Genomic DNA, 18,069 nt, shown 5'->3' on the forward strand with positions numbered 1-18,069 from the left:
ACTTTTGACCTTGCACCTTTATGTGACATTGACTTCACTATTCTTTAATTTGCATAATTAAAAAAATCATTTTTAAAAAATTAAAGTTGATGGACTTATACATAATATGGTGGGAATTTATCTTCTTTATCAAATTTTCAAACTTTCAATTTTAATTTAACTATTCAAGATTTTATCACCAAACTTCATACATGAGTACAAATTTCATGTCGCATTACTAATAAACACTCCGCGGGGCATTCATGTTCTATGGACACATTTCTATTTACATGAGTTTTGAACTATCGGCACCGAAGGTCTGATTCCGTTCATAGTGGACAAAGAACATAAAGGATTAACAAGAAAGTAGCGGTAGGATAAAGAAAACAGGTGTCAAACATTACTGAGCGAATGCTGATATTTTAGCGACATGTGTGTGAATGTAGATGAAAAATTAATATAAACAGAAGCCAATTAAATAAGGAATTATATGTCCATCTCTGATTGTGAGATAACGGCTGTACGGAATATATTGAATTTACAAGAAAAAAAAACCCAAAACATCTTTAAATTTAACAATTTACACAAAGTCCGAAAAGTTCATTTTTAATACCAACTTGAAAAAAAAGTTACTGACATTAAATGACTCCATACGTCAATGGCTTCTTTGTTTAAGTGAAGAAATCAATACATTTTCTTGTATTTCATGTTCATTTCACTGGTTTAATGAAGATCACGAGAGACATTAATTTTAGGAAATACATCTTAAACATATTAAGCACTAGGCCTCCTAAATCTTTTTTCCCTTTCCAAACAATAAATCGTGTTGCATGCTATTCATTGTAGCTTGAAGATTTACAATGCCCGTCTTTTTAAATGTCATTACGTAATATAAAACTACAATTTATATCGAAATTACTACTAAAATACTTTAATAACCCTTCTCTAGTATTCAGAAAACACTAAGATTTCATAAAACTTCACAGAAGTAAAGCTTCGATTTTTTTTTTATTTTAAAAAAATTCCTTGAAATAAACAGTAATTATTCTTGGAGCAGGTACGTAAGGACTAATGAAACAGAAACTATTACACAGTAAAATTTTCAACAAATGTTTTCCTTCGGTGTATAAAATTTCTTCGAAAAGAAAATTAAAATATTACTACGACCATCTTTAATAACATATTTAGTTGCCCTCTCCTGACCGACTGACTAAAAATTGTCCATCTAAAACCTTTTTAACAGTGTACTACTAGGAAACAATTATTTTTCAAAGCATTCATGAACATTGAAAAATAATTGCATTCATGAACATAAATTTTGAAAATTCAGCATTCAATTTGAAGCTATCTTGAAAAAAAATTCTACCCTCCCGATTTTTTCATCCCGACTCAGGAGAGGACTAGCAAACATTACTTTAAAATTGGCCTAACAATTAACAATATGTTTGCACCAGAAAGAATTAAAGCACTTCGACGAGTAAGGTGACTTGAATAGAATCTACATGTAGCTACCACAGAAATAATTCTGACGAAAACGTTTAATAATCTCCATTAAATTGAATTGAAACTACTCTTATGCTCGTTTTCCTAGAATATAAGGGAGAAGAGTATAGAGTATAGTACTAGAGTGTTTAATTTTTTAAGTTTATAAAGTCCACAAATCAGTTTATTGGAACTTATCATGAATAAAGTAATGTCGCCACTGTTAAAACGCAAAATGATAAAATGGCGACGGATAAAGGAATTGTTAATTTTGTTTTTGGTGTAGGTACACGTTCTGAGTTAATTCATCGAGCAAATCATATTTCCAGACGTTTCATCACGTCATGGTCTTCACTTCATGACAATAAAACCGATAATTATATATTTATTACATTTTGTGTTATTCTCGACGCAAAATGTCAAATTGTAGAATGTAATTATCCATTTTTTTCTGCAAAAGATGTTATTTTTAACTGGGATATAGAAACGCCTTCAATAAATTACATTTCTCAGTAATTGATCCCCATTTCAATTGTATCATTACGTTTTCCATCCTTCTGTTTCGCAGTAATTTTTCTTCAAAATGACAAAGAGGCTTCTTCGTACTCTTTTGTTGTTACAGTAAAATGAGTAAGATACTCTGGAGTTTTGGAAGTTTTCTTGCTTTATTCATTACATTTTTCTTGAATGCATTCATCTAAGACTAATCCACTTGGAGATTTATTTCTTAAGCAAATTGCCTGGAATAGTGCAGTGTCAAATTACATGTAATTTGTATTCCGTCATACGTGTATTTGGAGTTGAAGTCAAAAGCTTGTATTTCCTACATAATTATATACATCGACTATTGCTTTCAAACTTATTTTTAAATAAAGCACTGAGTAGATTTACATACAATATCTCAAACAAATTCTACAATTTGTTCGTGGTCTTTATCACCCTCCTACTATAGTTCTGATAGACACATGATTACCGTATCCAAATTTTACTTTATAATGAGGACCTGGAATAACTTATTATTAAAATGCCAAAATTAAGTGAACCCAGGCTCTGGGGCCATAAACTTGGACGACCTCACTTTTGATCTCAATCTCGCTTTAACAAAAGGAATATACAATGGAAAAGTGAGGCTGAGATCAAACGTGAGCTCGTTTTTTGGTCCCAGGAGGCCTGATCTGTCAACTGGCTTCATTTTCTCTTATGTCTTATGCCGATACGATATAACTCATGAGCTGGAAATAAAAGATACCACGACTCTGACACATCTGTATCATATGTGGATATTTTACTTGAAAAAAAAGATATTAATGGTGATCTGACAACCAAGCTTTATAATAACCGTGATAACTTTAACTTTTCAATCATCAATTAACTTCCTTTACTTAATATGTATCAATATATACCTTCATCACCTGCATTCAGAGTTTATATCTCTCAATTGATCCATACTAAAGAGCATGCTCTACATATGTACAATTTCTAAAACGAGGTAAATTATTGACAAACAAGTTAATGAAACAAGAATATCAGCAATATATGCAGTCTTGTCTAAAGTCATCATTTCGTAAGTTCTATGGCCGATGCAATGGCCTTGTTAGAAAATAGAATTGATCAAATGCTGGCTGACGGGTTTTTATACTAATTGTTGGGCCATTATTTACACACTGAATTGACGGATTTTTCCGTTATTTCCCGGTCATAACAAGGAGTACACAGCGGACGTGACCGATCGGCAGGGGATGCTCACTCCTCCATGGCGCCTTATCCCACCTCAGGTGTTTTGGAGGTCTGTGATTGCTCCGCTACTATTTCTATAGTTTCTTTTCGAGAACTAGAATACTCTTGGTTATCGCCAAATGTATCACAAGTGTTACGAATTCTGTGAAAAACTACGTCAGAAAGTTGGCCAAAATTTAAAAAAAGAAGACCCTGAAACTTTGTTAGAATGGATTAAAAGTATTAAAAGTATCAAATGATGTCAAAATTTCGCATTATCGTCAAATAAGCCATCTAGGGCATGTAAGGGAGTTATGAAAATCATCTGTCTTTAAATGTTCAATAATTCAGAAGTGAAAGAAGAATTTAGATAAATTTTGCAATCAGTATGTAATGGTTCTGGCTAAAAACCATATAACAATATTGCCCTTGTTTGTAAGGCTCATTACTTTAATTGTATTTTAGAGGAACTGAGATTAAATTCTGCAACTCGTTGATTGACTCATACTCTTGGCCCCCTTTCTAAGAAAGAAATTCTTCAAGTACATGTCAATTAATTTATTTTTCATAATTCCAACATTAAAATTGTTTTTGAATTACAATACCTAAAACTGATTCTAAACTTCATAAAAATCCCTGCAAGCAAAGATTTTCATAACTGGTTGCAGAAAATGTTCCACCAATTACATGTATTATAAGCCTCTTTCTTTACTTCTCACTAAAATATTACATGTAACAGCAGGGAAGGAGAAACTTTACAATAAAACTGTACAATGACATACTACTATTCAAGAAGTAATGTAAATCAGATGTGGATATTTAATAACTCTGAGTAACTTTTCTAAAAATTGACCTTATATACCAACACTGTATCCATCTAATCCCTACAATATTTATAACGTCCAATGGCCCTTTCACGAAATATTTTACGACCAAGACTAAAATTTCACTACTCTGTAATTTTTCATTTAGTAATATATTTTTCTAAATAATTTTTTTTTTTCAATTATATCTTAAGATATTGATAAAATGTGTTTAAAAAATAAACAGCAGTAGAAAGTTTTGTTAAAAGGGCCACAGGCTTTTTAAAGTCATAGGTAACTGGATTTCAATGAAAAAATGAACTCGTAAATTAACGTACCTTGTCATTAGTCTTTTTGCAAATTTAAAAACATTCTATTTGTACACATAAGTACGCTGTAATTGATATTTAAAAGATAAACGAGTTTGTGATTAACAATGTCTATGCTGTTTATGGAGATCAGGTCTTCCAACATTCAGGTACCAAATGAATCCCATTATTTTGAAGACCAATTTTGTATTCATATGAAGCAGAATTAATTCCAAAGTTTCAAAAGAAATAGACGAAAACACTTGCCCTCAACTCGATATTTAGATATATAGACGATTATCATCAATAAACAATAGCCACTCCCATTCATTTATCCATTCCATATACATGTACATGTATATGTATCGAAGTGAACTTGGAATAAAAGTAAACACAAATACTGATGCATCCGGTTTTGAATATTTTATTGTTTTATGATAAATCTGAGGGACTTTTGTAGCAATATACTGTAAATCAACTTTAATTTACATTGAACTTGTATAAATCATCGCGAAGTACTTATTTTGTTTTGTATTTGAAAAGAAATTAGTAATACCTTCGTCGAAAAAATTAATCGTGGGAGATTTATATCAAAATAAATCATCGAAAAAAATGGAGGCGAATAATACTTCGTTAACAGTACTCTTATCACTGAGTATAGGGTTTATATATCACAGATGAGTTGCGTAGATGCGCAAGAGCATGCTATATGTGAAAAACAATTTCTTAAACGAAACAAGATATTGACAAACAATTTGATGAACCAAGGAAATCAAAGGTCTCGTTTGAAGTAATAATTTTGCAAGTTCTATGGTCGATAAAATGACTTTTATCAGTAAACCAAATACTGATTTTTTTTTCATACCAATCGTTTGGTCATAGTTCACACACTGAGTTGCCCACAAATTTTTCCGTATGGCCCAATCATTACAAGGTAACCAATTAGTTTGATCTGCTTCTTATTTTTATTGTTTTAATGGACGTTTGTTTGAACTTGAGCACTGTTTATCTCCATAACATCAAAACGTACAATTTTCTTTTTTTTTAACACAACCAATCCTTACGATGAATTAAATCGAAGCTTCTCAAAAACATAGACACCTGGCACGTTAATAAAAATGGATTTCGGAATTTTTCTTTCCATGTAACTGGTCATTAATCAATTACAAACGTTCTATTTTGAATCTTTCAACAAACTATTGGAATTATAATGGACACTAATTATGCTCTTTTAATTGGTGACCATTCTTATATTCCCATGAAGTAAAATCGATTTTAAAAAATCCACATAAGAATTAAAAGAAACTTTTTTTTTTTACATTCAGATGTATCCGCTACGTTTAGTTTAATCCATTCATAGGAAGACTCGTTATCAATCAATTGTAAATGCACGATAGCCGACTTAAAACAAGATGGTTGAAATCCCAGTTCTATATTCAAAAGCTTAGTTGAAGTGCTAATCATCATTTTAAATAAGCTACTGATTGAAAAATAGATGTTTAGGGGGATTTCAACAACTGTGTTGACCAGACAGTCAACAGTTTGGTATGATTGAACTTGTTAGCAAATAAGACACAATGACCTTGTTAGCAAGTATCATTGGGTCCTTTTTTTGTCTAATATGTACGTAATGGTTTCCGGCCCATTACTCTAGACAACATAAATTCCTTGGCTTTTCATTAAGATGCTACAAATCGTATGCATTTTCTATTTTAACAGTTACTTAGTTTGTGATAATGAGATTGAAAACTCCAGTTTTTATTTTAAAATTTCTTATGTTTCTGGGAATATCACAGTTTTCTTTTTGGCAGGCAATCTAAGCAGTGCTTGCCCAGAATTTTTTTTTGCAAAACCTTTGGACGTTGAAGAAATCTGGTTAATGTTCATAAAAAAGATAGTGTAAGGGACTTCAGAAAAGAGTTACATAATGATTTGAAAGAAAAAAAAACTTAAAAACGTAATACAACGTAATTTTATCCATCGTTTTCATCAGCTTTGGGGGTAATTGTAAATATTGCATTATATAATATTGAACAGTCAAGGCATAAAAGTGCTGATGTGATTTTATCTGAATTCAATATCTCGTATTTTAAAATTCAATTCATTTCAAACATTTAAAAATTTGCTATTTACTATTTTGTGATCGACATATTTTATATGATATTACGTGTTCCTGAATCTATTATCTCTTTAATTCTATATAATAGAAGAAGGAAAATTAAAGCTCCGAACGCTATGTAAGATGAAATCCTATAATGATCAGCCTGATGATATATATGCATTTTTACTCTCTCGAGTATTGATATAACAGTATAAAACAGAGCGTGTATCTGAAGATTAAGTTGCCAGAGATTGTAATATCCGTTTTTGGAAGAAACAATGAATCAGTCGTCATCTTCAACCGCCAACGAAACAAATGTCCCGTGGAATAAAATCGTTCTTGGTGTGTTCCTGTATTTTATTGTTCTTGTTACTATTTTTGGTAACATCCTAGTACTGGTCGCCGTTAAAAGTAACAAACGTCTTCAGACGGTGTTTAATTTTTACGTAGTGAATTTAGCTTTGACAGACGTTTTAGTAGCGGTTACGGCAATGAGTTTCTACACCTTGGACAATATTCTTGGTTATTGGCCATTTGGAAGGATAATGTGTGGTGTTTGGATATTTTTTGATTATGGAATGACGTTCGCGTCCGTTTTCACGCTTTGTATTATCTCTATTGACCGATTCTGGGCGGTAAATTGGCCGATACATTACAAATCCCATCATAATAAAAAGAAAGCCCTTGGGATGATATGTGGCGTATGGTAAGTATCTAATTAGAAGTATTTTATTTGATGCTTTACATTGACGCGCAGTACTAGCAGTGATTATAAATATCCCATAAATTATAAAACAGAACATTTTAATTTCCGTAGCAAATTTCTTATCCTTTGTATACATGTAACGTTGTATTTGTTGACAAGGGCATTGTATCGACCATAGATTTCATGAATTAATTATTTCTACTTACGAAGGATTTTTATAAATTCTGCAATTCGTATGAAACATCATCATTCCATTCTTTCAGAGGACTTGTTTTAAGCATGCCCCAGAGTCTTGATTTATATTTTAATACCAGAGAGATTCATACAGAACAAATCAGATTGAGCTGCTAATGAGTCGATGATTTTTCCTGATATATATCTATCATTACAAACTTCTGACGGGTTAACAAATCTTATCTGACAAAACAAATTGTTAATTATATGAAAGCACACCATTTTGAACTTAATAACGGGTAAAAACAAACGAAAACAAGACAGTGTTTACAGTGTATTTTTTAAAAAAAATAAAACGTTAAGAATATCTTTATGCATAAAACAAATAATTCTATTTCAAATAATAAAAAAAAAAATTTAAAATGAAGTGTACATAGTTCGGTGTTAGGCTGTAATATTATTGATAATAATATGTTTTATGCATACATATGTAATTTTCCATTTCTGTGGTTAGAAAAAGTATATTTTTTGTATATCTCAGGTTTCAGAGATAGACGTTAGGTAATGCATTTAGGTTTTGGGGCTTTGCGTTGATTAGTCGTTAGCTAACGTCAGAGATATACGTGATTGTTATCGCTGGTGGATGCTGCAAGTGTTTGTCACCGCCACCCCGTACAACCGTCCCTTAGGTTAAAAATGTATTTTGATAATTTCTTTTGTCTCGTGGCCTATTGTTTGTTGCCACCTTATTTTAAAATGATATATTTGTGTTTTTTAGTATTGTCGTGATGTTATTTTAAGTTTTGGGAGATCCATAACAAGGTGTAGATAAAAATTGTCGAAAGTCATAGGATCTCCCAAATTTCACATGTTTCATTTGTGTCATTAATAAATGACATATTTGAAAAACAATTACTGAAATATAACAGAGAAACTTGGTTTTAAATTTGCACTATCATCATATGGAAGGCATAAATCATTTTCCCTCCCTATTCTTTTAATGAATGAAAAAGAAAATTACAATAGAATGATACAATTAAAATAATATCCGTATTTTACAAGGAAATAATGGAATTAAATCTGAATCCATTCTCTTGCGAGAGCCACATAACATTATTTGTTGAAGTAAAAAAAAAAAAACGAATATCTTTGAGCACCACAATACATGAATTCTGCATGTCTCTATAGCAAACATTCAAACGACAACACATAGAGAAGTTATAAAGGTATCTGTTATGAAATTTACTTTTTATTGATGCAATTATATTTGTAACATTTCTTTTAACATGAATGGAAAACCTCATAGAGTTATGAATCAAAGACCTTTAAATTCCATTTGAAGTGTTTGATAGTTTTATTATTTCAGAAAAAATCGCTCCGCAATCAAGGTAAAATATCCAAAACCAAATAACTTAGCTTAATTCTGATGTCTGTGTTCATCAAAGTATTTCTCTTCAAAAAACAATCATCATTAATTATCAGGAAGCGTCCATTACAGTGTTCTACTAATTACAATTGCAGAATGACATAACTGTTTACTTGTCCTTTTAAAAAACCAAACAGTTAATTTTTTTCCACGTTGAAAATGATTTAGGTCAGATTCTTTGCTGGGAATAACTTTAAGTGGTTATGCTTTAAATGGAAAGCATAATTATGTAAAATGATCAATTCATTATGTTAAAAAAAAATCAGTCAAAATGTTTTCATACAAAATCTTAAATCTTTAAAAAACAATATCATTTAAGTATTTTTACATTTCAAGACCTTATATATTTGATTTATTATAATTCATATACAGCAATATTGGAAATTAAATATTTTTTCGCTTTAAAATACAAATTAACTATTCCTTAAAATGCTGTCTTAGAACATTTGTTGATTTACATTGCTATGTTTTGGACTTTTCCAAGAGTTACAACCTAAAAAAAATCTGTTCTTTCTATGACTTTTTCGATCGCACAGATATAGCTAGATAGCTGGGATGCATGACGATTAATAACGTCTACAGAAACTTTACATTTTGACATGCCTGCTGAAATAGAAAAGCTTCCCGGTAGATTTGTATTATAAAGTTTTTGTCAGTAACACGAGTAGTATTCAAACACACATATTTGATTTAAAAGTTCGTGTGATTCGAATGTTATTTTCGATCATGGAATCTTCGATGCTTAAATTCTTTAGAATTGGACGATTAAATTCTATATATTATCATATCTACTTTTTCGAGATAAAATAGGAAATTTAAGTGTTTCTAATGAACTCCATATTAACACACTCTACAAACTTAAGTAAACAGAAATCTGCGTGTTTCTTGTTAAAATTTACAGGCATATATTGATTTAAAGTGAAGTAATTCTGAGCTCTTTACAGACTATGTTGCATTTCATGTAAATGAGTATTGATTTAGTACAATTATACCAAAAATTCATTTCTTATTCAAGACGAATTTTAAACCACACAGTGATTTTTATTTATCAAGAATTTAATTCAGGGATGCTTTTTGAGTTTCCTTGATACAATATTTATACATTTATACATATCACAAGATTTTACCAAAATTAACTGCTTAAAAACTTATGTATTCAAATGAAGCAGAATTTGTGCAAAATATTATGCGTGAAAAAAAGAAAACACTTGTTGTGGCCTCCAACTCTACATTTAGATAAATTTACCCGGTATATCGGCGACATATTTTCTTATGTCGATACCATATATCCTGGTGAGCTTGAGATAAAAGATACCACAGAATCTGAGACATTTTCATATTTTGATATTTTACTTGAAAAAAACGTTAATGGTAATCTAATTATCAAGCTCTATCATAAACGTGATCCATTTCACACTACAATCTTCAACTTCCCTTACTTACATGTATGCAGCATGACCTTCATGACCTGCCAAAAGAGTTTATATACGATTCGATACGTAGGTGCATGCCATACGTATGTCCAATTTCTAAAACGAGGTAGATTATAGACAAACAAGTTGATGAAAGAAGAATTTCAGCAGTCTCGTTTAAATTCATCATTTCGTAAGTTCAATGGTCGATACAATGACATTGACAGCAATTACAATTAATCATTGAGTCAAATGCTGACTGACGTTTTTCATATTAATTGTTGGTCCATTATTTACACCTTGTAATGACAACGGACTTTTCCCATTATTTCTCGATCATGACAGGGAATACACGGCGGGTGTGACCGGTCGGCAGGGTATACTCGCTCCTTCATGGCACCTAACCCACCTCTGATGTTTCGGAGGTCCATGTTTGCTCTGTCCCTGTTTTGAATTGTTTATGAGTTTTTGAACTTTAAAACTGTTTGTTATCTCCACACATCTCACTGTATTATCATTATTTTTAAAATTTCTTTTTTCTAATTGCTTTTGATTGTCATATTTTCGTTTATTATTTTATTTAACGCAATTGTAGAAAAAGCATAACATTTTACAGATTTGTTTTTTTTTTTTAAATTTATATTTCTTACGTTATGTTAACAGGTTGTTTACATTGGTGTTATGGTTACCCCCGTGTGTACTGGACCGTGTACAGAATTATATTGCAGACGACACCTGTATTTGGGACCCGTCATTGAACCAAGAAATGGTTATCGTTATAGGAGTTGTCGGTCACCATGGTTCGTTCTTCCTGCTGTTCGGGTGTTATCTCCGGGTTCTTTTTGTAGTACGACGGCAAAGGAAAATTATTTCGGCGGAAATCACTCCAGACTTATCGAATAATTCAATTCTGAGTCGTCGAAATCAAGTTTCAAATTGTACAGTCAGTGAAACAGATGACATACCTTCTGTGTCGGTAATCTGCAACAAAAAGGACAATAATCATCTTCAAATTCCCAATTTCTACAAGGCAAACTCAACAAATTCAGAATCTAGAAGCAGTAACAATAACCATCGAAGAGCTGAAAATCAAATCAAAGAAACAAGAACAGGCTCTAAAGCCATAAAAGATTCCAAAGTTTTTATAACCTTGACCTACATCATTGTTGGATACATCATTTGCTGGGTACCATTTCATGTTGTCTATGACATCACAGCAATTCGCCCAGATTTAGTGTCGGAAACAATGTATTCTATAACATTCTGGTTGACCTACATAAATTCTACATTGAATCCATTTCTCTACAATTTCGGAAGTCCAGAATTCCGATCAGCCTTTCGTGAAATACTACGTGGAAAACATATGTAATTCAAATCCTACCAAAAATGAAATTACAAATAATACTGTTATATTTAGAATTTTTGTATTAGCTTTCAATTTTGTTGAAGAGAAACAAGTAAGAATCTTAACTGAGCTTTGCAAAAATGTCCACTTTTCTTAAAACTCAAATTTAACATTCATTAAAATTGTATCCGTTTGCACGTTATTATTTTCTTATGATTTATAAAAATATGCATCTTAAATACCTTTTCTTAGCTAGAGGAAGATAATTTTGGACTGAATGTGATCTAATTATTTTCAGATCCAGAAATACATTTTATTAAATAAAAAAAGTTAATGAAGTGTACTAGTCATTTGGATTTAGGAAATCCTATCCACTCAATTTGTACATTATCATTTTCTTCATAAAAAAAAAACAAAACAACTTAAATACATTTTCATAACTAAAAGAAGATACTGAGTAATGTGGGACTAAATGTGATTTAATTATTTTCAATTCCAGGAATATATTTTTTATTCAAAAAGAAATCAAAAGATTATGAAGAGTACTAGTCATGTGGTTTTCTGTCCGATGCAATAAAACTTACCGTACACCATATAAAACATAAAAAAGTATATATTTTTGTAGTATTTTTTGAATTTTTTTTCACCGATTAGTGGCCAGACATGTTGATATACTTTACATGTGCATGGTGTCGAATCAAAGAGTTGGTTATCAGACCTTTTTTCCTCTTTATCGGTGATTCATTCTCTAAATCTTTCGTTAGAATTACGAGAGAACAAAATGTACTTGGAAAAATTCCAGTTTAAAAACAGTAGGGGATGATCACTCTTCCATGGCACCTGATCCCGCCTCTGATGTTTTGAGATCCATGATTTCTCCGCTCCTATTTTGTAATGTTTGATAGATTTTTAAGCTCGAATACTGTTCGATATCTCCACATATTTCATCTCTGAATTCAAAGAACAAAGTATATTTTGTTTTGTTACGATAAAAAAATTGCTTAGTATGACTTCAATGATTTCTTTTAAACTTAATATTAAAAATGATTATAAAAACGATCAGTTAAGTAAACATATTAGTTCTATAATTAATTGAGATATTTATATAATATTGATTTTTGATGTTAATTTCAATATACAGCGGACTTAATTAGTTGTACATGAAAAGATAAAAAAAACCCTGAAAATCTAAAGTAAAAAGACTTAAATAGCAATGTGCATGTATTACCGAGGAAAATACAATGGCCGGTGCATCATTTATATTGGACCTATCATCAGAAGTCATAAAAGCTAACCAACACGTGTCTAATTAATCAGTTTTCATTTTTATAATGTCTAAAACAAATAAAGGTTATCGGAGAACTTAAAGCTGTAAAATCACTGTTTTTCATAGACATCATGATGAAAAACATTAATTAATTGCATTTACTAAAGGCACATTTAGACGATGACTAATTATGTGCTGTTTCATCTGTGGTAAATTCTAATAAAAGGTAATTTCCATCACTATCACCCTTCTGCTTAGAAACAGAAAAATCAAATAGATATTACTACTGTGTTGTGTTTATGGACCAAACAATGATAACTCAGCTTTCAATTCTAAACTTCAAGAATATATTGAAGATTTTCAATCTGAGAATATTGTAATATGTGGTGATTTTAATCTAGTATTAAAACCTGAATTAGACTGTTTTAATTATAAAAACGTGAATAACCCAAATGCAAGACAAAAGATTATCGAACTCATTGAAGATAATAACTATATAGATGTATATAGAGAATTTCATCCAGATACCTTAAGATATACTTGGAGAAAGAAATCTCCATTGAAACAAAGTAGATTGGATTTCTCTCTTATATCAGGAAACTTATTATCTAGTGTCAGATCAAGCTCCATAGAACCTAGTTATAGGTCTGACCATTCAATGATTAATCTAAATTTAATTTTTAATGACTTCAAAAAAGGTAAAGGGTTATGGAAGTTCAACAATTCCCTCTTGAGACTCTCCTTATGGAAATTAGGGGTAAATATATTTCTTATTCATCCTTTAAAAAAATCTAGAATAAAAAAAGAGGAAAATCACTTAGAAGAAATCCAAAATCTTGTGAGGTGTGAACCAACTGCATTAGATGTAGATGCACTTGATAGTAAAAAGAAAGAATTAGAAAATATAAGAAAACAAAAAATGGCTGGTGTCTATATTCGGTCTAGAGCAAGATGGGTGGAAGAAGGTGAAAAACCAACACAATATTTTTGTAGTTTAGAATCCAGAAATTTCCTCAATAAAATTATCCGAAGAGTAGAATTGGATAACGGAGACATTTTTTATAATCAGTTTGATATTTTAAAAGAAACAAAACATTTTTATCAAAAGTTATATCGAAACATTGATGACTCTATACAAAATGTTAATTTGGAGGAGGAGGTTAAATATATAGACATTGTTAAACTCTCAGAGGCAGAATCCAAATCTATAGAGGGTCATATCACATTAGAAGAAGCAGGGGAAACATTGTATAAAATAAAGTCTAATAAATCACCAGGCTCAGATGGTTTCACATCAGAATTTTTAAAAATGTTTTGGAAACTTCTTGGTTTATGAAATTGCATCTGGTATAATTGCAAATAGAATTAAAAAAACATTTAGACAAAATAATTCATTCTGATCAAACAGCTTTTATAAAAGGTAGAAATATATCAGAAAATATTCGAACCATCTATGATATTATGCAATATACAGAAGAGGAAAATATTCCAGGGCTGCTTCTTCTAATTGACTTTGAGGAGACTTTCGATTCAATATCCTGGTCAATCATCCAAAAGTCACTCCAATTTTTTTAATTTCAATTGGTAACTCTATTCAGAAGTGGGTAAAATTATTTTACACAAATATTTCAGCAGCAGTTAATCAAGGTGGACATATTTCTGAGACCTTCTTCTTACTTGGTGTCGCCAAGGTGATCCACTATCCCCCTATTTATTTTTGATTTGTGCTGAAATATTAGCAATTTTAATAAGGAATAATAAAAATATAAAAGGAATCGAGGTATCAGATAAAGAATATAAGATAACTACCTGGTATGTTAGCAGACGATACATCCCTTATATTGGATGGTAGTGCACAGTCTCTACAATTAAGTTTAAAAACTTTGAAGTATTTTGCTAAAATATCAGGACTTCACATCAATTACAGTAAAACACAAGTCATATGGATTGGAAGTATGAAACATAGCAATCACATCTTGGATGTAGGTGAAGATTTAGAATGGGGAAAAAACACACTTTTAGATTACTTGTTATTGATTTTGATGTTGATTTACAGAAAATTGTTGATTTAAACTTTAAACAAAAGTTTGAAAAAAATTCAAACAACTATGATAAACTGGAATCGCAGAAATCTCACCCCACTAGGGCGTTTAACAGTGTTGAAAATCCTTCTACTACCACAATTAAACCACTTTTTTGCTTCACTTCCAAATCCTTTTAAAGCACAGTTAAAGGAATTAGAAAATACTTTTTTTACTTTTGTTATGGGAAAAATAACTACAGAGTGAAAACATTAATATACATCAAAAATTACAAAGACTGTGGTATAAAAATGGTTAGCATCAAGGAATTTATTATGTCTTTAAAACTAATCTGGGTGAAGAAAATTATGATGCAAAAGAGCAATATACATTCACTTTTAGACTTAGAGGTGAAAAAATTAACATTATGTGGTACAGAATATGTAAAAGGAAAACTAAAACTTATTAAAAATTTGTTTTGGAAAGATGTGTTGGAATCATGGGCTTATTTTTCAGAAAAACTCAGATTCAACATATAATGTAGCTATGGAACCAATTTTTTACAACACTAATTTCATAATAGATAGAAAACCTATTTTTTATAGAAAATGGTTTGAGAATAATATTTATTGTGTTAATGATTTATTGAACAAAGATGGCTCCTGTATGAACTTGATTGCTTTTAATAAAACATATGATATGAAAGTTCATTTTCTTGAATATAATGCAGTCTTGGCAGTTGTAAGAGAGTGGATAAAAAAAAATAAAGAAGCCCTTATCAAAGTTTAGATACCTAGATATATTATCTCAAGAACTGTTTAGATAATGAGATGTGCCTACAATACTCTCTCTTTGAATGGGTTGATGTCCTTTATAAAAATATTATATGACACTAATAAAATAATAGCAAAGAAAAACAATGAACAAGAAAAATTTGATGAGGACTGGAAGTATTGGATGAATTTATTCTCTCTCTCATTTTTCCTTTTGTAAAACCATTGAAAAACAATAAATCAAAAAAAAAAAAAAATATGTGCTGTTTTTCAATTTTTAATATGCGTGCAAATCTTTTGGTGATTGTTTTATTTATATATTTATTTTCATTGTGAAGTTAAAATTATTGCATGATTTGTCGAATAATCATTTTAAATCAACAAAGAAAATTAATAAATGACACTTTTTCCAAACCCTTTGATTGTTAACAAACTCAGTTAATTCGTTACGCAAGAGCATGCTCTAAATATGAACAATTTCTAAAACGAGGTAAATCATTGACAAACAAGTCCATGAACAAAAATATCAGAGTCTCGTTTCAAGTCATCATTTCGTAAGTTCTATGGTCGATACAATGACTGTCAGCAAATACAGTTCATCATAGAGTCAAATGCTGACTGACGTTTTTCATACTAATTGTAATTCCATTGCTTATACACTGAACAGTCTACGAATTTTCCCGTTATTTTCCGATCATGACAGGGAACACACGGTGGATATGACCGGTCAGCAGGGTATGCTCACTCCTTAATGGCCTTTGATCCAATCTCTGATGTTTCGGAGGTCCGTGTTTGCTCTACTCCTATTTTGTATTGTTTTATGGACTTTTGATTTTGAATACTGTTCGTTATCGCCTTATGTTTCATTCCTTTTAAAATTACTTAGCACAAAAATGACAGAACCATTTTAAGAAAATGGTATATGATGCCAATGAAAAAAAGATTTACAATGACCTTTACCTGGTATTTTTCTTTGAATATAAAGATCCCGATCACATCAATCCATCGGGTATATGTTTTGTCGAGCAATAAGCACGACAAATGATTTTAAGATGAGCTCTATAACAAGTATGTTATTTTGAATCATAAAATGTAAAATTCATGACCTGGAATAAACAGTTATACATGTATGTAATTGTAGCAAATATATTTCATTTCATCTTTGAATATTGTCACCTTTACGTTGGATCAATCAGCAAGAATAGGGACAAAATGAACAACCATTCACACATTGTAAAACTTTGAAAAAGCTTAATAAACAATATTTTTACACGTTTATGTAATTCAAATTAGAAATGTATCACCGCAAGAGTGTAAACGCTAATGACATGCTGTAAATTTTCCCACAGGTTGCAATTGAGATCCTTTGAGTATTTTGTTAAACCGAATACATGTAGATCTATTAAAAAAATAATAAAAACGACATTCGTGTATAATGGATAAATAACTTAAACTTGCAGCCTTCGTCATTTCTTTCTGTTACTTTCAAACCATTTGATGATATACAATTATATGGAGAGTGTCGTAGGCAATCTAAGAAACACTATATTGAAAAAAATCCTTGTGTAATATTTTCTTTTACAATAAGGTGTACAAAAATTCTATGATAAAATATGAAGCAAATGCTATAAAAATAGGCACTGCTGTCAGTTTGCTATAAATGACAAATTCTGTTATGACCTGACATATGATCTGTATTTTACACATATATTTGGCATTTTCCTGTTGTTAGTATCAAAAATGTAACATTACGCAAACGTAGGGAAAGTCCGCTTTCTAATCCATCAAAATAGTCTTCCTGTCGGATTAGATAACATCATGCTAAAAGGCTGAAAAATATAATTCAGATTAAAATTCATATTGTTAAAAATCTTGTAGAATACAATGAGTGTAATGAAAATAAAAAAAGAAACGTTATGATGAGTTGAAAACGCTTTTTTGTTCAACAGTTCAGAAGAACAATGAGAATAGTTTGTATCGATATTCAATAATGAATGCAGATATTAGAAATATTAGAAATAAAATATTTATGTTGTATTGGGTCCCGACCTATAAGGGTCTTTATATTTTCTGGTTCCTAATCTAAAGATTAAAGACAGAATAATTCTGGTAAAACCCATGAGAGCAGAACGAAGCATTCACTTGATCGATACCTCATAAAGATGTACTTTACTCTTTTTGTTTTTTACTTTTTTTACTTATTTTTTACAAGATGTACATGTAACTATGAAAAAAAAAAATTGCAGAAACCAAGTAAAACAGCTACTCTAACAAAAAAGACAGAGGGGTATAAAAAAAACCGGACAGAATCCAACGGAACTTAATTATATATTCAACCAAAAAAAAAAAAAAAAAAGAAACGCATAATTTTAACTCATCAAAGAAATTTTGAAAAAGTATATGGAACAACTATCTTTTTAACCATTAAATACCTGTGACCTATTTAAAGTACACCATGGGCTTTTAAACCCAAATTATTGAATTATTTCCCTAAAATTGATTAATAATGTTTATGAAAATAGTGTTTTGTATGATTTCTTGTAAATCGGGGGTCTA

General features: G+C 30.5%; 1 protein-coding gene across 1 annotated transcript; it reads left to right on the top strand.

Annotated features, from left to right (window-relative positions):
• The first annotated feature begins 6,667 nt into the window (after positions 1–6,667).
• Positions 6,668–11,492, top strand: LOC134259371 (muscarinic acetylcholine receptor M1-like). The gene is made up of 2 exons (XM_062741960.1): positions 6,668–7,095; positions 10,771–11,492. Exons 1-2 carry the CDS (start codon positions 6,668–6,670, stop codon positions 11,474–11,476), a joined length of 1,134 nt encoding a protein of 377 aa, XP_062597944.1. The 3' UTR covers positions 11,477–11,492.
• Positions 11,493–18,069: the final 6,577 nt, after the last annotated feature.

This window comes from Saccostrea cucullata, unplaced genomic scaffold, assembly GCF_032062105.1.
Source record: "Saccostrea cucullata isolate Sc308-1 unplaced genomic scaffold, CSIRO_AGI_Scuc_v1 ctg1423, whole genome shotgun sequence".
Lineage (NCBI taxonomy): Eukaryota > Metazoa > Mollusca > Bivalvia > Ostreida > Ostreidae > Saccostrea > Saccostrea cuccullata.